An 18,838-nucleotide genomic window follows, 5' to 3' on the forward strand; every position below is an offset into this window, starting at 1 on the left:
AAGTGATGACCTCTTGTGTCCTTCAGCTTCTATCTTTTTAAATAATCAAGGCTTCTGTTTTTATATGGTTTCATGGTTTACTTCAATGTATGCATAAACATGGCTAGAGGTAAATTATTTTATTTTATTTTTCACACAATTAAAGAGAAGAAAAAGGGAGAGAGAACAAGCAAAAAAAAAAAAAAACTTTTAGAGGAGCTGAAAGTGAGACCTCTTGTATCCTTCAGCTTATCTTTTATTTTGTAAATAATCAAGGCCTCTTATTTGATATGGTTTCATGGTTTTGTGATTTTCATGGATGAGAAAGCTAGAGTGGATTGACGTGATAAGAGGCTGCAAGAGTCTATCAAGGGCGAGAGAGATCCATAGGCAAATTTCGAGCAGCCAAGGAGGGGCCAGGCACTTTAGCAAAGATCCAACTTTTCTCTCTAATCTCCTCATCCAGATGTATGGCAAATGCGGTGGCGTGGGCGATGCGCTGGCTGTTTTCCAGGCCCTTTCTCAAAAAAACACTCACACTTGGAATTTGATGCTCCAGGCGTGTCTCGTCAACAGTGGTCTCGAGCAAGCCAAGGAAATCTTTGGAGCTATGCCGGATCCAGATGCGTTGTCTGGAGAAGCGATGGTGAAAGCATTGATTCGAAACGAGCAGCCGCTGGAAGCAAAGAGATGTTTCGAGCGTCTGGGACAGCGAGACGAATCTCTCTGGGCACTGATTTTTGCAGCACTTGCCCAAAAGTGGTATCTTCTTGCGGCGGAGGAGGTCTTTGTTAGAACACCTCTTGTAAACGATCTGACCTGGGGAAACATGATAAACATGTATGGAAGAAATGGAAATCTAGATGAAGCTAAACATTTGTTCGTCTCCATGCCGGAAAAAAACCTTGTCGTGTGGAGTTCTTTGATCACTGCCTATGCCCAATACGGGCATTTCGTCAAGTCGATAGAGATGTTTAAAAGAGTCCCGGCTTTGGATCTTGTCTTGTGTTCGGTGATGTTGCGAGGCTTTGGAGAAAATGGAAATGTTGAAGAGGCAAAAATCTTGTTTGATTCCATGCCAGAACGAAACCAAGTGTCTTGGTGTGCTATGACCACCGCAGCCTCGCGGAGCGGGAGCATTGAGGAGGCCAGAGAAGTGTTCGATAGAATCCCAGAGTGTGATCTCGTTGGATGGAACGGGATCTTAGCAGCGTACTCCATGCGAGGAGAGGCCGAGGTGGTAAAGACGCTGTTCGATCGAATGCCCGAGAGAGACGAGATCTCCTGGAACACACTTTCAGCTGGGCTCTTCGAGAGCTCCAAGACGACCCTGGAGGTGGTGAGAGAAACGTTTCGGAGAGTTCCAAAGCATAGCGTGGGATGCTGCACAGTGGCGATCACCGCCAGTGGCGACGCGAGAGAAGCAAAGCTGGTGTTTGATTCCATGAGGCATCGCGACGTTGTGTCATGGACGTCGCTCTTCAAAGCCCACTTCCAAGGTGGCGAGCTCCAAGAAGCCAAAGAAGTCTTCGAGAGAATGCCTGTGTATGACTTGGTTTCCTGGAACGCAATGCTCACAGGATTCTCACAGAGTGGCCGCATGGACGACGCAAGGCTGGTTTTCTCCAAGCTCCCGGAGAAAAACTTGGTATCCATGACGACGATGCTGGCAGGATTTGCAAAGAGCGGCCAGCTTACCACGGCGAAGAGCGTGTTTGACGAGATGCCGGACATGAACGTCCCGACTTGGAACTCGATGATCGCAGGCTACGCTCAAAACGGGCACTTTCGCGAGTCGATGGAGACGTTCCAGTTGATGCAGCTGGAAGGTTTCAGGCCCGACGATGGCACGTACAGCAGCGTGATCCTGGCAGGAAACCACGCAGGAACTCTTTCGGTGGCTCGATCCCGGTTTGTGTCGATGGTGGACGACTATGGCTTAGTTCCGAAGAAGGAACACTACAGTTCCATGGTGGACGTGTTGAGCCGAGCCGGACACTTGACAGAAGCGGAGGATCTGATCGTAAGCATGCCTTTTGTTGCTGATGATCGAGACTGGAGGACTTTACTCGGCGCCTGCAAAGATCTGAATGATTCGGAGCAAGGAGGCCGCGCTGCAAAGTTTGCGCTTGAGTTGGAGCCTGAAAGCTCTGCATCATATGTGGTGTTGGCAAATTTGTGCAAGTTAGAAGCATAGATCTCAGCGAAAACCATTACCATTAATTCAAACTTTCCTCGAGCTCCACATGTATATCGAAAACCTTGTCATCGCGCTGGACTTTAAGAACGACTCGATCTCCAATCTCATGATCGTCCAGAGCTTTCGCTAGTTCCGGTGGGTTTTTAATCTGAGGAAGCCATGTTGGGTGAAATGTCTATACTCCAATCAAGACCGGATTTCCTTACAGAAAGATTGTCGACTGCAAGAATGACATCTCCAAGCAGAATGTTTCCCGCAATTCCACGCCGCGTTGCCACTAAACCAGCCTTGGCAGCAGTGCTCGAAGGTAAAACCTGAAATTATGATATGTTTCGAAAAGTATGAAGAAGAAAGAGATCACGTACCGAAAGAACTAGTGAGCCTTTCTTGACGTTAAGCTGTTTTGCAACAATGTCTGGTGCGACTTGAATTTTCAAACCAGCATGCATGATCTGACATAAAATACAAGTTAGAGAAACTTAAGGAGGCCAAAAAATCAACCTTTCCATATTTGATCAGCTGAGGCACCACTCTCGACACTGCATCCACTGGAATAGCGAAACCAATTCCCGCGGACGTGCCTAAGTGGTAAGAAATCATATCGAGAACAATAAAAAAAATAATCAACCAGTTTACCTGTTCGAGTGAAAATCGCAGCATTGATTCCGATCAGCTTTCCCTCAGAGTTTAATAACGGACCACCACTGCTCACAAAAATGGTCAGAGTAGAAAGGAAAGAGAAAAGAACTCACCTATTTCCTGGATTTATGGCAGCATCGGTTTGGATGCCTCCGCCAATTATCACACCGGTCTGGCTGTTTATGTCTCGATTCAAACCACTTACAACCCCCACCGTGAGTGTGTGATCAAATCCAAATGGATTCCCTATGGCCAGGCAGCGCTGGCCAACTTTTAAGTTCGAGGATTTTCCCACAGAGATTGGATGGAGAAGTGCTTCAGGAGCATCAATCTGTAAAAAGAAAGACGTGGTAAATTCTCTGCCGAAAAGAACAATCGATGAAACATCATATACTTTGAGAACAGCAAGATCTTTGGTCTTGTCTGCGCCAACCAAAGTCGCTTGGAAAGTCTTTTGAACCCTGGAAGACGGAAAAGCATCCAGTAAGTCGTCAATGGCGAAACCAAAAACAAGCCATACCCGTCCTCCACAAGAAGTGAAACTCGAGCCACAGGTTTTTTCTTTCCGAGGCCTTTGGACAAGGCGCTACCAATAACTGTAACACCAATCTTAGGCGAAAAACAAAGGAAACAAGAACTAGAACTGACCGTGATAGTTTGTGACAATGTGACCATCTTTGTCCCACACAATTCCTGTTCCATTACCTTCTGGAACCTAGCAAGAAGCAAGAAACTCTTTTCAGCGGCTGTGATCTCAGTTGCATCAAACATTTACCTCCACTGATCCAGTCAAGTTGAGCTCCGGTTTAAGTGTGGTGTCGAAAACATTAACCACGGAGAATGTGTTGTTTTCAAAGAGTTTGGCAATCCGTTCCTACAGCCTGCCAACACAACTCCATCAATCTATCCAAAAACGAAGCAAAGAAAGAAGCTTTTCTCCTTTTATGTGCTCACCTCACTGGGTGGAAGATCGCCGCGAGGAGCTACAGGTGGAGTAACGTCCTCCAGTGTGACAGTGGAATCTCCCAAAGCAAGTGCTGTAAAACAAATATCAAAGCTGGAAAAGAAAAAAATCCTTGCACCAGAGAACGAAAAAAACAGGTAGAAAATTTGTGCAAGAGCATAGAAACGAAATCGATGCACGCAAGTGCAAAGAACGAAAAAAATCAATGAGGATTTCATACCTGGGAGTGTAGGCAGGGAGAATCCAAAGATGAGCATTCCAGCCCCAACAGCGCGCCTGGAATTCACAGCCCTGGCGCTGCAAGAAACAAAGATTGCGTGAGCATTCCATTCGCAATCTCGCTACTCACTGGCAATGCGAGGCATTCTCGCAGGCCGCGCGCGCCGCCAAAGCCCTCATCTAGTCTAGCTAAGATATTTCACCCTTTAGGATATTCATGAATATACCTAATAGGTCAATTTGATTCCCGCCAACACAATGAAATATACTTTTTAGATTAGGGCAAGCTAGGGTTTCTGTAGATGGAGCGCAGGGGAAGGCGCTCGCCGGATCGGGAGCGCGGCGAGAGAGGGGACAGGCACGGCAGGCGCTACGAGGGCGAAGGATTTGGCAGCGACCGCAGAGAGAGGCGCTATGATTCTGGCGACGATTTCGATCGCGGGGACAGGAGGTTTTTCCAGCGTGAGGAAGGTAGAGATTTCCGGCGTGAGAATGTAGGGAGAAGAGGGGATGGAGCAGCAGCAGCAAGTCAGGAGCTTCCGGAGCTCTACTCGATTTGTAGGGGACGAGTTCACTCGGTGAAACCCTTTGGTTTGTTTGTTCGTCTAGAAGGCTATCGAGCTCACGGGCTCGTCCATCTCTCGCAAGTGAGCAATCACGAGGTCACGCAGCGGGAAGACTCGGACGAGGTGAAAATGCAAGCTTTGGCAGCGATTGCCGGGCAAGGAGAGGAGATATGGGTGAAGATTATCGCCGTGAGACGAGAGGAAGATGGAAGTGTGAAGATCGGTTGCTCGATGAAACTTGTTGGGCAGACCGATGGAAGAGACTTGGATCCAAACAATCTCCAGGCCGAGCTCAACGAATCAAGGCCATCTCGTCCTGCTCGTTCCAAAGTGAGATTTTTATCTTTTCTCTTCGTAGTTCTGATGTATTTGGGAGTGTGGCAGGTTACTCTTGATGCTGTTTACAACGTTTCTTGCTCGCGGTGCGGCGGTCACGGCCACTTGAAATCTGAATGCTACGCCACCGGTGACAAAACTTACGAGCTGCTTCCAGAGGAAGCTCTGGAGGATTCAGTGCCACAGCCATTGACACAGCCATCGACAGTGCTTGCGGAAGAAACTCTAGACAAGGAGAAGAACAGGCACAGCGCATCCAAGTCGAGCAAGAAACGAAGCCATCTCCCAGACAGCGTTACTACTGTGGAAGAAGCCAAAGCTCTCATCGCGAGCCTCAAGGACGAGAAGAAGAAAAAGAAGGAGAAAAGAGAAAGCAAGCGCCACCATAGCAAGCATCACAAGAAGCGGAGGAAAGAGGAAGAATCAGCGCACTAAGGCAAGCGGTGGTGTGGAATATCCGCGTCTTTATGGCACTCGCAGTGCTGACGCGATGCGACGGCGACCGTCAGATCTCAAACTCTTTCTTCGCGGGGAGAGAGCTATTTAGTGGGCGATGGCGCTCGAGCAAAGGAACGAGGGAGCGATGCAACGGAAGAAATTGGAGCAGCAAGAGCAGCACTCAATTGAGCTCCTCGATGGGCAGAATCGTCACCCGGCAATCGCCATTCCCCGGCAGGCCGCCTGCGACACGCTCCAGTCGATCATCCAGGCGCATTTCGAGAAGACGCTGGAGAAGAAGCGCGCGGTGGACGCGCAGAAGAAGGAGCTGTGGCGGATGTTTGGCATCTTCTTCGTGTTCCTGGCGATCCTCTTCGACGGCGTGGCGCGGTCCTCGGTGATCCAGTGCCGCCACTGCTGGGCTCCAATTGGGATTTGCTTGCTCGCCACCGCCATCTTCTACGTGGGGATGGCGCAGACGCTCAAGTGTATCAACGCGTTCAAGTACCTGCGGAGGTGCCACAAGCTCACCATGGGCGTCGCGACGGACAAGCTCCGGAGGATCACATCGAGCTCCATGGACTTGATCCGCGAGGAGGAGGTGGAGGTGAGGTACCAGGAGCCGGACGATGACTACATTGGCAAATTCAAGAGGAAATGGATCATGTTCACGGTGTTCTTGGCTCTCACTCTGGCTCTGCTTGTCTCGTCCTTTGCACAGATCCTATGCTTGTAACTAGAAGTCTTCTTTTCTCTTCACTCATTCATGTAAGAGACAAACCACTGTACGCAAGAATTATGTCCAAGAAAAGAGGTTGAAATTCCACCATTGCTCAGTCAAAAAGGAGGGAAAACATTGTAAAAGGTTGTGATGCCAACTTCAGTGTTGGTGGCTGGGACCTCCAGCTCGAATCTTAATCTCCATGCCACGATTGACTCCTCCTAGCTAGGAAAAAATTCTTAGAAAAAGATTCCTCCAAACTTAAGTTGCTGTAGCAAGCTTGTCTTCTTCTTCGTCTTCCTCCTCTTCTTTTCTTTGTTTATTTGAGCTTTGTCGATGGTATGGACGTGTCTGGCTTCTTTGGCTCGTTTTTCAAGTCGAGCAGACCTTGTTCCTTCAACTTTGGGTCGAATCTCAGTGTCTCTTTGCAGTTTCTACTGTCGAAGCTCGCCACCAGAGACTTTTCGATCCGCCTGGCTACGTTTTTGAGAACCTTGGCTTTGGGAGGTCCCTGGCCTGCTTCTTCATGGAGTTTGATCTCCTCGTCTACAGTCGATCAATCGATCGATCGAGAAAAACATGAATCCTGGCATAGAAAAAACTTATTACCTGTCATTAGAGGCTTGCAATCCAGTGGATTCTCCCAGATGTTTTGCTGCTCGCTATCGGTGTTTCCAGGTGGAGGAACTGGACTTTCGGCCATCCACTTGTTCCTGGTGAGCTCCAAAATGGACCGGCTTGGCTTGGTTACGTGATAGACTTTGACAAAATAGCATTTTTGTGGAACTCGAGCAAAGTGTAGCCTCATGCTCGGATGGATCTGCCGTAAAGTTTGATGATCTCTTCTGGAACTCAAAGAAAAGGAGGAACTTACAAACCTGCCTTGAGATTCCAATGTAGTTTATGACCTTGTTCTCGTCGAAAACAGCGTAGACACTGGCTTTTGCATCAGCTTGGCTACAATCGAGAATCATCCCGTCTTCCGTGAGATACGGAAGAAATTCCAAGTCCTCCAGGGAAACGAGTTCTTTAGATGATGCTAGCTCACGTCCCTGCGTTTGTAGTTGCCGTCTCTTATACTCTTCTTGAGCCTGCATTGCATTGTTACGCATCCAAACTTTCCAAGGAAATGGAAGAGCTAGAAAGAGAAAAATACCTGTAGAGTTTCTCTCTTGATTCTTTCTATGTTCTCCTCTGCGGCAGCCACCTTTTGCTTCCACTTGGGCTCTGGAAATGGCAATGCCGGTTGAATCAAAGATAAAATTCCTAGAATTCTCACGCAAAGAAGTACCTGCCATGGACGCCATGGCAATGGGCGCGTTAGAGCTGCGATCCCCATCGTTGGGTCAGACGAGCGTTATGGCATGAAAAAAAAAATTGCAATCGAACCGGAGCGAGGGCGAGAGTGAGCCGAGCGCCATAGCGGCTATCGCCTTCGTCGCCATAGTCTATCCAAGGAGAAAAAAATTTACAAAACAAATCTCGTCGCCTGAGAGATTCGAACTCTCGCGGGGAAACCCCATGTACTTAGCAGGCACACGCCTTAACCACTCGGCCAAAGCGACAGATGATAAAAATGTTTCTATTTTAGTCTTCTCGTACTTTTTACAACAATTAAATATTCGTCAAGCCTTTAGCAAAACTGACTTTGGCACGGAATGGAAAGAGTGAAGGACACTTGAGATGAGAAAGCTGATGCAATTACATCGTCCCCCTCCGGAGCAAATTCCAGGTAAGAGAAAACTGAAGATTTTCATAAACATTACCACGCTGCAAGTTTCTCGCAGACTATGGAGAATTTCAACCGAGGCCTCGTCCCTGTTGCATCCCATAAAGGATGAAGATTTTGAGGACTATGAATCACGAACTTTGCCATGCTGCACATCAGATGTTTCTTTCTCGTTTGATAGGTTTCTTGTTCTGTTTTAAGTGTACAAACACAATCTCATCAACAAACCCAAACTCCCATTGTGTCCATGTGTATTGTACTGAAAGATTTCTGGCAACCATGCATCGCATTGCCTTGGCCCATCACAACAGGGATCAGAAAGAAATGGTTATAGAATTGAATTGGCTTCAATTTTCAATTTACCTGATAAAATCCAGCACAGTTTCTTGCAATATTTTTGGAAGATCATGGCGATATCCTTCATGAAGGATGTGAGTAAAAGACCACCTGTCGCGAAGTTTTCATGGATATGCCAGTAGAAGATCATCAACTTACCTTTCAGTTACAATAACCGATCTTAGCTCAGTTGGTAGAGCGGAGGACTGTAGTATCTCCCAGACATCCTTAGGTCGCTGGTTTGATTCCAGCAGATCGGAACCTCGTCGCTCTTACGGCAAGGGAAGCACTATCATTCTTGCAATGCTTTGAATTTGTGGATCTCGGGAAAAGAAATCACATCCAACTAATGGTGCTGATCCATCTCTTTGAGCTTCAAGAGCCATCTCCGCCCACCATCGCCAGCTCTGACAGTAATCAGCCGGTCCAGCGATGGAACCAGCTTCTCCATGTTGAAACTCCGGTTGGCCACCTTTTTATACCCCATGATCTCCACGAACTTATCAATCAGCTGCTCCGTCACAGCCTCCTCGTCCACTCTATCCGGCGATCCCAGCTCCTTGGCCAGCGAGGTCGCCTCCTTCCCCGCGAGGCCACAGCACGGGACAATGTGCGAGAAGTAGCCCAGGTCCGGCTTGGCATTGAACGCCAATCCATGCGTCGTGACCCCGCCCGTCAGCCGCAATCCAATCGCTCCAATCTGCCGCTGCCGCTCGATCCAGCATCCAGCCTCGAATGGCACCCTCACCTCGGCATCGATTCCATGGCTCTTGGCCACGCCCAGCATCACGTCCTCGAGCACCTCCAGGAAATTGCGAAGACCCATCTCGATTGCGCGGAGGGAGACGATCGGGTAGAGCACGGGCTGGCCTGGGAGATGCATTGTCACCTCGCCGCGGCGGTCCGTGTGGTAGATCTCGATGCCCAGCCGGCGGAGCTCCGAGTGGGGGGTGAGGATGGCGTGGGAGAGCCTGTGGCGGCCTAGGGTTATGGCGGGCGGGTGCTGCACGGAGATGAGGACGTCGTCGTGGCCGAGAATGCGGTCCTCCATCACGTAGCGCTGCAGCGCCAGGGCGCGATCGTAGCGCAGCATTCCCACGCGCCATACCTGGAGCTTGCCGGGGCTCTTCCTGGGCATGGCCTCTCAGGAGCCCTAAAAGGATATGCCGCTGGAATCATTTCAAATTTCCCGCTTTAGTGGTTAATATATAAGCCCTAAACCTTAAACCCTAACACAGTGGATTTTCTAGGGTTCTTGCGCCATGGCAATTCGTTTTGATTCCCTGCCCCTGAGGGATCGCACACTGGCGGCTCTCAAGGAATGCAATTTCACTCACATGACCGAGGTAAATGCTCGAAAGCGCGATCTCTCTCTCCCTTGGTTTTTGTTTCGTAGATCCAAGCGCGATCCATTCCAAGGCTGTTGGCGGGGTCGGATGTGCTGGGAGCATCTCGCACTGGCACCGGAAAGACTCTAGCCTTCTTGGTACCGGCATTGGAGCTTCTTAACCGGGTGCAAATCAAGCCAAGGAATGGGACCGTGGTTCTTATCATCTCCCCTACAAGGGAACTCGCAAGCCAGGTTTATTTCTTTTATTGTTCCTTTTCTTGTTGGTCTATTGCTTCGATTGACACTCTTATCTATGATCGATCGGCAGATCCACGGAGTCGCATCCAAACTTATGTCAGCGCACAGCCAGACGCATATGGTTATCACTGGAGGCTTGAACCGTAAAGTCGAGGCTGTGAAGCTCAAGGCTGGAGTGAACCTTTTGGTTGCTACTCCTGGCAGGCTCCTGGATCATCTCAGGAGCACTGCCGGATGGATCTATCACAACTTGAAGGTGTTGTTCTATGTCTGGTTTGTTTTTCCATTCTACCCCTGAGCTTCTTTTCCAGTACTTGGTGATCGACGAAGCGGACCGGTTGCTTGACATCGGGTTTGAAGAGGACATGAATCAAATTCTTCGTTTCTTTCAGGCATTCTTTTCTCTATCTAAATCATGATCGCGACGAGTCTAAGGCTCCCTGCCTACTGCAGAATACAAAGCGACAGACTGTGCTCTTTTCTGCGACTCTATCAGAGAAGGCGAGCCTTGGTCCTTTTTTCTTGGGTTTCTCACTGACACTCTCCCAATACCCAGGTAAAACAGCTTGCGAACTTGTCGCTGAAGGATCCAACGTACATCGGGGTGGAGTCCATTGAGCAATCGACTGTACAAGGTTTGGAGCAAGGCTACTGGGTGGTGCCACTCGAGAAGCGGCTCTTACTTCTCATCTCATCCCTGTACAGAAGTAAGAAAAAGAAGGTGAGGAAGTCGAGCTGATTAGTTCAACTGATGAGTTCTTCTACTTCTACATCACTTTTTTTCTTGTGCAGGTGATGGTCTTCTTCTCCTCGTGTAACTCAGTCAAGTTCCACTTCGAACTGTTTTGCCACATTGGCTTGGAGTGCCTGAGCATCCACGGGAAGCAGAAGCAATCGACGAGGACTTCTGCCTTCACGGAGTTTTGTGCCGCGGAAAATGGCCTCCTTCTTTGTACTGGTGTTGCAGCCCGTGGCCTGGACATTCCTGCCGTTGTAAGTATTCTTTGCAAGATGTATGATGGTAGTAATTACTACAGAGTTGCAGGACTGGATTATCCAGTATGATCCTCCTCCTGATCCGAAGGTCGGTTTCTTCCTGATTTTCTTGTTTGTAACATGCTGATCTTTCAGGAGTATATCCACCGAGTTGGCCGGACTGCTCGGGGAGAGGGTGCCCGTGGCCGAGCTTTATTGTTTCTGCTGCCTCAGGAGCTCCTGTTTACTTATGACCTTAAGGTGTATGTCTTTTGCTTTTCAATGTTTTCTTACTCCATTTCCTTAGCGTGCTAGAGTCCCCATAAAGCTGTGGCCAAGCTCGAAGCCGCTGAACATTCAAACCTTCCTTGTATGTATGCACTCTCACTTCGTTTCTTCCTTTTCTAAGTATCGGTCTTTCGTTTTGTGTGGCAGGAAACTCAGATACTCAAGATCCAAGGCATGCAGCGCTTGGCAGCGGACGCCTTCAAGTCTTACCTGCGCTCGTATCAGGCGCACACGGCCGCCTTTGACATCCACAAGCTAGACTTGCAGGTTAAGTTTTTTCCATTTTTGTTTGTGCCGGTTAGCGAAGTGTTGCTGTCTCGCAGGCTCTTGCAGCATCGTTTTGCCTCAAGTCGATCCCGCCCAGCTGCACCAGCATTCACAGCAACGCGGCCAAGCACAGAAAGAAGAGAAAGGGAGCAGGGCATGAGTTTAGTGCTGAAGACCCTTACGGGAAACGGAGTAAACAAGGGTAAACGATGTAAAAACTTTAGAATGACAACAATGTCAAGAGTTGTCTACGCTAGCATGGAATTCCAAGCGGCTTCCGCGGATGAATGATCGCCTTGACCAAAAAAGATTTCTTGCGCGCGATCCACCTGGTTGAATCTGCCATGAGCCACATACACGAAAATATCCATCGCGAACCTGGATTGATTCTTGGGTCCAAACACGCAATTCCGGCCCTGCTTCTTCTGGATGATGCTGATTGCCACTGACCTTCATACCAGCACCTGGGAAGTTTCGTTCGACAAGCCTCTGATGTTACACAACATAGCTTAAGAAAAAATTTGACGCGGCTCTAGAGGCCTGGGCAAAAAACAATGGGAGCTCCTCTGTTTGCACCGACCGGAGCGGAAGAAAACTCCAATGATGGAGGTAATTCTCTCGATGTTGCGGTTGCAGCTCAAGACGAGGATGGATTGCAATGCAAGGATGAGGGAGAGCAAGAAGATGGACTGCAATGCAACGATGCGGGAGAAGAAGATGGATTGCGATGCAACGAGACACTTCAAGATCACGACGATGACGACGACGTGCTTCGAGAGCTCCTCCTCGATGCTGGCTTTGAGTACGGGTCTGGATCTGCCGATCATCTCAAGGCGCAAGATCAGGAAGTGTCCGAGGTCGACATATGAATGATCTGTAATTTTTCTTCATTGCATCCAACGATCCCCTTTGAGGCGATGACGATGATGGATAATCTCGTGCATGTACATAACTTACAGCACTGAAAAATCATGTGTCACGAGGATTCATCTTGCTCTTGCTGTACAGAAAACAACTGCTAATGTATACACTATAATATATGACAAGTCGTGGAGTGATCCTCAAAGCGACTGCATGGAGGTTTCGTCCAAGCTTTTTCAGCTCTCAAACTATTAATTCTTCAGGTAGAGTGGGCTGTGCACAAGGCAAATAAATATAAGAAGAACCTTGCAGTCAAAACGGTGGAGAAGATGACAAATTTCAAGGATTTGGATGCTGCTGTATGTGAAATCTCGAGGGGGGAACCTTTGCACTCTTGCTCTGTTGTCTCTTTGGATCGGACTCGTGATAGCCTTCCTCTGTTCTTCCAGTTTTTCGTAAATGTAAATCTTGTGCAAACATGCTCCAGCAATTCACGAAGCTCTTTCCCAATTTTAAAGGAAGAGATTGTGGTAGCTGAAGTAGCATCGCTTTGACTGGATTGTAACTCAAAGCCTTTCCTCACTGCTGGAATTCTATCTTTCTTTGTTTTTACCCAGCGTGCATATTCTATATATATTCATCTTCAACTTGTGCATGGGGATTCAACTCCTACGAAAATGTCGCATTCCTGGATCATCCTGGCAAGCTAAAAAGTTTGTCTAGACGATATTGTGGATCAGTTTCTTACTCTTCAAAGTCCTGTTTTGACTCCACTCTTTTGTCCCATACGCCGCCAAAGAGACAAAATCTTTTTCCGCAATCACAATGCTGGTCGTACAAAAAAATTTAACCTCAAGAGACTGGAGCTCAAGTCCCTGGAATTGGGAAGTCTTTTTCTTATCACATTTCAAATGCAACAGAATAGTATTGTTGAAAAAGAAACGCGTAGAAGAAATCTTTTGTACGAAAAGCTTGCTACGTAGGCATACATCACTCTCTCTCAATTTGACCAATTCTTCGTGTGGTGTCTCACTATGTATGGATTTCAAACACAGAACAAAGAATATTCTCGGCCAAAGAGATGTCAAATGGCCACTGGAGAAGAGGTGATCTTAAGGCAAATCATAAGTTAAAGAAGAATTGGGCATGCACAAGCAATCCCCAGAGGGGCCTGGACTCGAATGGGAGCTCCTCTTTTTAACGGTGAAGCATCACCCGAAGCGGCGATTGATGGAGGTAAGTTCTCTCGACGGCGCTATTGATTTTTAGATGAATGGTAATACTCCAGCTCAAGAGGAGGATGGATTACAATGCCCTCAAGACGAGGATGGATTGCAATGCAACGAGACGCTTCCAGATTACAAAGATGATGATGATGAAAAACTTCGGGACCTCCTCCTTGACGCTGGCTTTGAGTGGAGCTCCGGATCTGGCGACCATCTCAAGGCGCAGGAGGAAGTGTCCGAGTAAGAGAATGGATCATCCGCCATCTTCTCATTGCGTCCAGCGATCAGGATGAGGAGAAAAGGTAAGGACGATGCCATGTAGTGCGTGTACACGACTTAACTACACTGAAATAACAAGCCTCTGATCAAACAGCTTCTACATGCATATAAGTGATAACACTATTTGCTCGAGGCCAGTTTGTCCGCTTTTCGATCAGATTACAGGATGCTGATGATGAATTCGGAGGCTTCTTGCAGGCGGCATATTCAATGGCTCTGTTTTTCTTGCTTCATCGATGGATTTGCATGCTCGGCCGCATTGTTTACAATTGATTCTAAAAAACATGTGATTGACTTGTTCATGCGGACTGCCGTCTCTTTTGGATCGGCCTGTGTTCTTTCCCGTTTATTTTCGTCCTATCAGGAGAATCAGATTGCGAGTCACTGATATATGACTCCATCGTCACTGCTGTTGTCACTGCTGCCACATAATCTAGTTTTGATACGAGCAATCTCTCTCACATACACCATTTTCACAAGGAAATTCATCCAAAAGTGTTTCTAGACCATGAACAAATGAATCAAGTGTGTGGATGAACTTGAATAATTTCTTGAAGCCTGCGTGTCCAGGCTTCAAGTATCATCTTGTCCGATATGCCGCCCAAACTTCCTTCTGGTGGTATTTGCATGAAGCATATCCATGGCAAACTGGAGCCCAGGTCCCTAGAATTTGGAAGTCCCATCACAACCAGACAAATTCGCCAAGTGCCTAGACAGACAAATAGATAGCTATACAAGTCTGAATTTCACAATGGAAATAAAAGTTGATAGATAAGTGGACTCAAAAAGTGATCTCTAGCAAGAACTTTGAAGAAAAATGAAAAAGCTGTCAACTTCCTAGACTTAGGTGGCAAGTAAAATTCTTTGTATGTGGTTGAAAGTTCTTTGAGAATTTGGAGGTTTAAGAAACTTCATTAACTTCAATCTGCAGAGGAGCCTCGAGCTCATTATATCAACTAGAAATCCAAACTCTCGACAACTTTAGCCCCGTCCTTGCTGAGCTTATGAACCGAATAGCCAGCTCGCAGATTTCCATGCTCGCGGAATCCCAGCACCATGCTCGCACCAATAGCTTCGGTTTTGCTCTCGTCATCCGTGACAGCCACAGCGGTCGGACCGGCACCACTGATCGTGCACCCGTAAGCTCCCTGTTTCATGGACTGGATCTTCACGGCCGCCATCCCCGGTATCATAGGACTCCTCGCAGGCTCCACAATGGTGTCGGACGCGAGAGCTTCGCCGAGGAGAGCAGCGTTTCCACCCAGGATAGCCGCAACCAGCGCCGCCGCCTGGCTGCAATTGGCGGTGTGCCTCTTGAGCTCGATCATCTGAGGCACCGCCTTTCGCATCTCTTTCGTGGGAGCCTCAAACTCTGGAATGGCCAGGACGAAGAAGAGCTGCTTGCCGCTGGGAAAGACGAGCGGGATAAGATGGAGTGGAGCGTAGCTTCTGACGAGAACGAAGCCTCCCATGAGCGAAGGCGCGATGTTGTCGGCGTGGTACCCACTGACAACTGCCTCGGATTTGAGCCCGGCGTAAACGAGCTCCATCTTGGACAGCGGGCTTCCAAACAGCGCGTTCACTGCTACCGCCGCTGCTGCTGCACTGGCGGCGCTCGATCCAAGCCCGCTTCCCAGAGGAAGGCCTTTGCTCAGCGATAGAGAGAGCCCGACCGACTTTATCCCGAGGAGCTCCATGGTGCTCTTGCCGGCGATTCCAGCACAGTTCTTCAGCGGCTCGTAGCTCAATCGCCCACTATCACCGGTGATGTTTTTGATACGGACTTTCCCCGGCTCTACACCCTCGTCAACCTCGGCCGTGACAAAGTCCCCGAGGCCTTGGACGGCACAGCCCAGAAAATCATAGCCGGGTCCGAGGTTGGCAACAGTGGCTGGAGCAAACGCCTTGGCCAGCTTCAAAACTGGACGAGGCTCGGCTGTGGTGAGCTGCTCGAGCGGAGAAAGAAGGTCCAAAGTTCCTGGAGACGATGCTAAAGTCGTAGAACACCTGACAAGCTTTACTCTCAACCTGGTAAATCTCTTATGATCGCATTTGCTGGATAAGAATGAGCTCTCCCCATCGGGGATCCAGGAAGAATGGCGGACATGCGAAAGCTCCATTCTTTCCTTGGGCTTAACCCCTAGCAGCTAAAACCCTGCTCCAAAACCCTAGAAGGATCTTCCATCGCTTCCAGCACTCGGCATTCCCTGGTAGTCAAGCTTGACACCCACCATGGAACTCACTGCCCTAAACTTCCCCCGGATTGCGTCGAGCTTCTCCTGGAGCTGCTCGTTCTGGTGATCCAGCACGGGGTAATCCCTCACCAGATCCCTCAGCTGCTGGATTCCCCGCGCGGCCCTCGCCGAAAAAGCCGATTCGTCCCTCTGAAGCAGCGAAATCCACAGCTGCGCGCAGCCACCGTAGAATCCCAGCTCCTCGCCCACCTGGAATCCTATCTTGAGCCCTACTTCGCGGCCCTCGATCTCCCCGGCGATCACTCCCTCCGCGAAACCCTCATCGAACCCGGCCTTGAGCTGCGCCTCATCCAACCCCACCGTCGTTGCAAAAATGTCGCTCTCTTCCATTGTTGATTAATGGATATTCCGAAGAACCCTAAAAGGCTGCCACGTCAGACATTGATAAAATCTTAATTAACTTCATTATTTATATTTTAACTTTTTTTAATAATAATAACAAAGGTTTCAATGTGAGTGCATGGAATATAGAAAGGGAATACAAAAATGTGTATATCAATTAACTCAATTGTCTTTTGGGTAGTTGATATGGCAAAAAATTGTATTATATTATAAAATATATAAATTACACAAATGTGTTTAATTATAATAGCGATTTTACTCATTGAAATGGCAAAATCATTTAGGGTAATGTTGCTATTTGCAAAAGTAGTGAAAAACCCTTTGCTCCTGAATTATGTGATAAATTTTTTATCCCACTATGTATACATAGTAAAATCTAAGTCAATGTCATGTTTGTAAATTTTTAATTTCCCATTAGTTTTATTCAATAGATGGTTTAATACATTTTTGTATACATGAATCAAGGTAAAGTATAAAAATAAAAATTAATTGATTTCATTTGTTACAACATGTAAGATTTAACTAAATATTATTTGAATGGTAATCCTGTAAAGTTTATTATGTAAAATGGTTTTTTTACTTATTTTATATAGAAATCTTCCATAGCCAAAGATGAAATCTACACTCGCACAAAACATCATTTAAAGTAACGGTGTCCTTTATGATTGTAGAATGTCATGGCCCATTTGCAAGAGGATTAAGTAGATCTTTCTCTTTTAAAGACTAAATCATTTTGGCTCAAAGTTGGATCATTATTAAGATTGTAAAAGGAGAATTAGTCACATATAGATATGATGGCTGTTTCAAATAGTAATTCTACTTTAACTGCTTTGTTAGCCATAATAAACATTCTAGAAAGCTATAGTATTGTTAGGCTAGGGATTTATAAAGCCAATTCCCTCAAAGTTCATAACCTCTTTTTGATCTGTGGCTGCTAAAAAACTAACACATAATTTATTAAGTTTACATGGTATAAGGCACTTAAAAAGAGTAGATCACATATGTGGTATGCCCTACACATGTGCCATTTCTATATAAATATTATAATGCACACAATTATATTTTGATTGGTCAAATGCACATATATTGTAATATGCATTCAACATATTTGTATTATAATATTGTGTGCAATTGAAAATAAGAAAAATATATCTACACATATGTAAATAAATATAAACCCATGTGCAATCATATATTCATTTCTATAGAGGGAAATATAAAATTTTAAAGGAATTATAATAAATAAATAGATAAATAAATAAATAATCTTATTATGTTTAGAAACTGTGAGTGCATGGAATATGGAAAGGGAATACAGAAATGTGCATATCAATTAGCCCAAAAACCCTAGCTTATATACAGGAGCGAATGGTCCGGATTGAAACCAATTTGACGGCTACCAAAATCCCACTACACTAATATTAGTATACGGCATCATAGCCGTACACTTGGCCCTCACATCATCCCCTCCTCTCGGAATAATGAAAGACCATCAGGGTTCTCTTGTAGATGGGCCGGGATCTGGAGGAACATCAGGAGGAGGCATCGGTGGATCTGTAGATGGTATTAACCGTTCCTGATCCCTTTGTATGAAGTGTTTTAACTGCTGCACATGCACAATCTTTGGAGGATCGGCCTGCTGGATGTCATGCCGAACCTCATAAACTTGTGGTCCAACTTGCCGCAACACCTGATATGGTCCTTTCCACTGTGCAAGGAGCCCCTTAGATAAACCACATACCGTAAGATGGGGAAAACGGACTAACACCAAATCATCCACTTTGTACTCCGTAGGTGGACGATGATGGGAGTTGTAGCGCCGTTGTTGTCCCACTTGTATGTGGCCTAACTGTTCGGCAGACTCCACTCGGAAAAGTGGAAGAATGCTTGTCAAATATTGATCCCATAACCTAGCATCCGCAGCTCGTGGCAATTGCGAAGGTAAACCCAGCTTCGTTGGTAATATTGGATCATGACAATATAAAATTTTATATGGTGAAGCACCAACAGAACTCTGCACCCCAGTGACATATGCATACCAAAAAGACGGTAAATAACCATCTCAATCCGAATGCTGAAAGTTCACATACTTTGCAATCATCCCCTTGAACGTCCGAATGAGCCGTTCCACCAGACCGTCTGATTGTGGATGATAAGCACTCGTGAAGGTGTGGCAAATCCCCAAAGGAGACGTCAAAACATGAAATGCCTCATCCATAAATGTGGGACCATTATCTGAAAGAATCCGCTCTGGACAAGAATGCTGAAACACCACTTGATTGAGGAAGAAGTATCCAACAGCAGTTGCAGAGGTGCTAGCAAGAGAAAATCCACAGATGCTGGAACGACAGGCTCGTCAGAAATATGAGAAGAGAGTGAAAATGGAAGAGGAGCTCGAGAAAGGGCATCAGCATCAGCCATAGAACTCCCTGGGCGGTGAACAACATCAAAATCATATATCTGAAGCTTCAAAGCCCACCGAGCAGTACGACCAACTAGGTTCTTCCGCTTTAATAACGAAGTAACAGCAGCATGGTCACCTTCAAGTAACATCCGAGAACCATGTAGATATGCATGGAGTTTCTCAAAACCCTAGATTGCTGCTAAACACTCTTTCTCTGTCGTGGAGT

At 47.0% G+C, this 18,838-nt stretch overlaps 9 protein-coding genes and 2 non-coding genes across 16 annotated transcripts; 5 read left to right on the forward strand and 6 right to left on the reverse strand.

Annotated features, from left to right (window-relative positions):
* Window positions 1-445: 445 nt before the first annotated feature.
* LOC112344970 (pentatricopeptide repeat-containing protein At4g02750-like) lies at window positions 446-2,176 on the forward strand. Its single transcript, XM_024670723.1, has one exon. It carries the CDS (start codon window positions 446-448, stop codon window positions 2,174-2,176), a length of 1,731 nt encoding a protein of 576 aa, XP_024526491.1.
* On the reverse strand, window positions 2,022-4,216 carry LOC9634614 (protease Do-like 8, chloroplastic). Of its 2 annotated transcripts, XM_024670886.1 has the most exons (14): window positions 4,132-4,216; window positions 4,003-4,079; window positions 3,773-3,855; window positions 3,594-3,692; window positions 3,467-3,533; window positions 3,339-3,414; window positions 3,213-3,279; window positions 2,932-3,149; window positions 2,816-2,883; window positions 2,681-2,760; window positions 2,545-2,631; window positions 2,386-2,493; window positions 2,197-2,327; window positions 2,022-2,129 (listed from the first exon to the last, which is right to left on the reverse strand). In XM_024670886.1, exons 1-13 carry the CDS (start codon window positions 4,179-4,181, stop codon window positions 2,199-2,201), a joined length of 1,209 nt encoding a protein of 402 aa, XP_024526654.1. In that variant the 5' UTR covers window positions 4,182-4,216; the 3' UTR covers window positions 2,022-2,129; window positions 2,197-2,198. The 2 variants fall into 2 exon arrangements, with proteins under 2 accessions (XP_024526654.1, XP_002965905.2); XM_002965859.2 differs by lacking the exon at window positions 2,022-2,129 and having other exon boundaries at window positions 2,178-2,327.
* Window positions 4,217-4,303: 87 nt separating this feature from the next.
* LOC9635715 (nucleolar protein of 40 kDa) lies at window positions 4,304-6,165 on the forward strand. The gene is made up of 2 exons (XM_024670724.1): window positions 4,304-4,897; window positions 4,952-6,165. The coding sequence occupies exons 1-2, from the start codon at window positions 4,304-4,306 to the stop codon at window positions 5,336-5,338; spliced, it is 981 nt and encodes a 326-aa protein (XP_024526492.1). The 3' UTR covers window positions 5,339-6,165.
* On the forward strand, window positions 5,433-6,165 carry LOC9634615. Its single transcript, XM_002965517.2, has one exon. It carries the CDS (start codon window positions 5,457-5,459, stop codon window positions 6,075-6,077), a length of 621 nt encoding a protein of 206 aa, XP_002965563.2. The 5' UTR covers window positions 5,433-5,456; the 3' UTR covers window positions 6,078-6,165.
* A 28-nt stretch (window positions 6,166-6,193) lies between these two features.
* Window positions 6,194-7,619, reverse strand: LOC112345017. The gene is made up of 6 exons (XM_024670889.1): window positions 7,452-7,619; window positions 7,354-7,388; window positions 7,219-7,289; window positions 6,941-7,153; window positions 6,672-6,882; window positions 6,194-6,608 (listed from the first exon to the last, which is right to left on the reverse strand). The coding sequence occupies exons 1-6, from the start codon at window positions 7,505-7,507 to the stop codon at window positions 6,382-6,384; spliced, it is 813 nt and encodes a 270-aa protein (XP_024526657.1). The 5' UTR covers window positions 7,508-7,619; the 3' UTR covers window positions 6,194-6,381.
* Window positions 7,546-7,627, reverse strand: TRNAS-GCU. Its single transcript has one exon. It is a non-coding gene; the product is annotated as a tRNA-Ser (tRNA).
* A 310-nt stretch (window positions 7,628-7,937) lies between these two features.
* LOC9634616 (octanoyltransferase) lies at window positions 7,938-9,279 on the reverse strand. 2 transcript variants are annotated; one of them, XM_024670890.1, is made up of 3 exons: window positions 8,287-9,279; window positions 8,155-8,238; window positions 7,938-8,084 (listed from the first exon to the last, which is right to left on the reverse strand). In XM_024670890.1, exon 1 carries the CDS (start codon window positions 9,263-9,265, stop codon window positions 8,474-8,476), a length of 792 nt encoding a protein of 263 aa, XP_024526658.1. In that variant the 5' UTR covers window positions 9,266-9,279; the 3' UTR covers window positions 7,938-8,084; window positions 8,155-8,238; window positions 8,287-8,473. The 2 variants fall into 2 exon arrangements, with proteins under 2 accessions (XP_024526658.1, XP_002965906.1); XM_002965860.2 differs by having other exon boundaries at window positions 7,938-8,238.
* Window positions 8,303-8,387, forward strand: TRNAY-GUA. The gene is given in 2 exon segments: window positions 8,303-8,339; window positions 8,352-8,387. It is a non-coding gene; the product is annotated as a tRNA-Tyr (tRNA).
* A 100-nt stretch (window positions 9,280-9,379) lies between the features above and the next one.
* On the forward strand, window positions 9,380-11,533 carry LOC9635716 (ATP-dependent RNA helicase has1). 4 transcript variants are annotated; one of them, XM_024670880.1, is made up of 12 exons: window positions 9,380-9,473; window positions 9,524-9,709; window positions 9,786-9,971; window positions 10,027-10,107; window positions 10,169-10,216; window positions 10,272-10,436; window positions 10,508-10,708; window positions 10,761-10,799; window positions 10,847-10,951; window positions 10,998-11,060; window positions 11,126-11,245; window positions 11,302-11,533. In XM_024670880.1, exons 1-12 carry the CDS (start codon window positions 9,390-9,392, stop codon window positions 11,449-11,451), a joined length of 1,428 nt encoding a protein of 475 aa, XP_024526648.1. In that variant the 5' UTR covers window positions 9,380-9,389; the 3' UTR covers window positions 11,452-11,533. The 4 variants fall into 4 exon arrangements, with proteins under 4 accessions (XP_024526648.1, XP_024526649.1, XP_024526651.1 ...); XM_024670881.1 differs by having other exon boundaries at window positions 11,006-11,064; window positions 11,302-11,394; XM_024670883.1 differs by lacking the exon at window positions 11,302-11,533 and having other exon boundaries at window positions 11,006-11,060; window positions 11,126-11,236.
* Window positions 11,534-14,507: 2,974 nt separating this feature from the next.
* LOC9634617 (homoserine kinase) lies at window positions 14,508-15,757 on the reverse strand. Its single transcript, XM_002965861.2, has one exon. The coding sequence runs from the start codon at window positions 15,729-15,731 to the stop codon at window positions 14,568-14,570; it is 1,164 nt and encodes a 387-aa protein (XP_002965907.1). The 5' UTR covers window positions 15,732-15,757; the 3' UTR covers window positions 14,508-14,567.
* LOC9635717 (oral cancer-overexpressed protein 1 homolog) lies at window positions 15,754-16,201 on the reverse strand. The gene has a single exon (XM_002965862.2). It carries the CDS (start codon window positions 16,194-16,196, stop codon window positions 15,780-15,782), a length of 417 nt encoding a protein of 138 aa, XP_002965908.1. The 5' UTR covers window positions 16,197-16,201; the 3' UTR covers window positions 15,754-15,779.
* Window positions 16,202-18,838: the final 2,637 nt, after the last annotated feature.

This window comes from Selaginella moellendorffii, unplaced genomic scaffold (assembly GCF_000143415.4).
Source record: "Selaginella moellendorffii unplaced genomic scaffold, v1.0 SELMOscaffold_6, whole genome shotgun sequence".
Classification (NCBI taxonomy): Eukaryota; Viridiplantae; Streptophyta; class Lycopodiopsida; order Selaginellales; family Selaginellaceae; genus Selaginella; species Selaginella moellendorffii.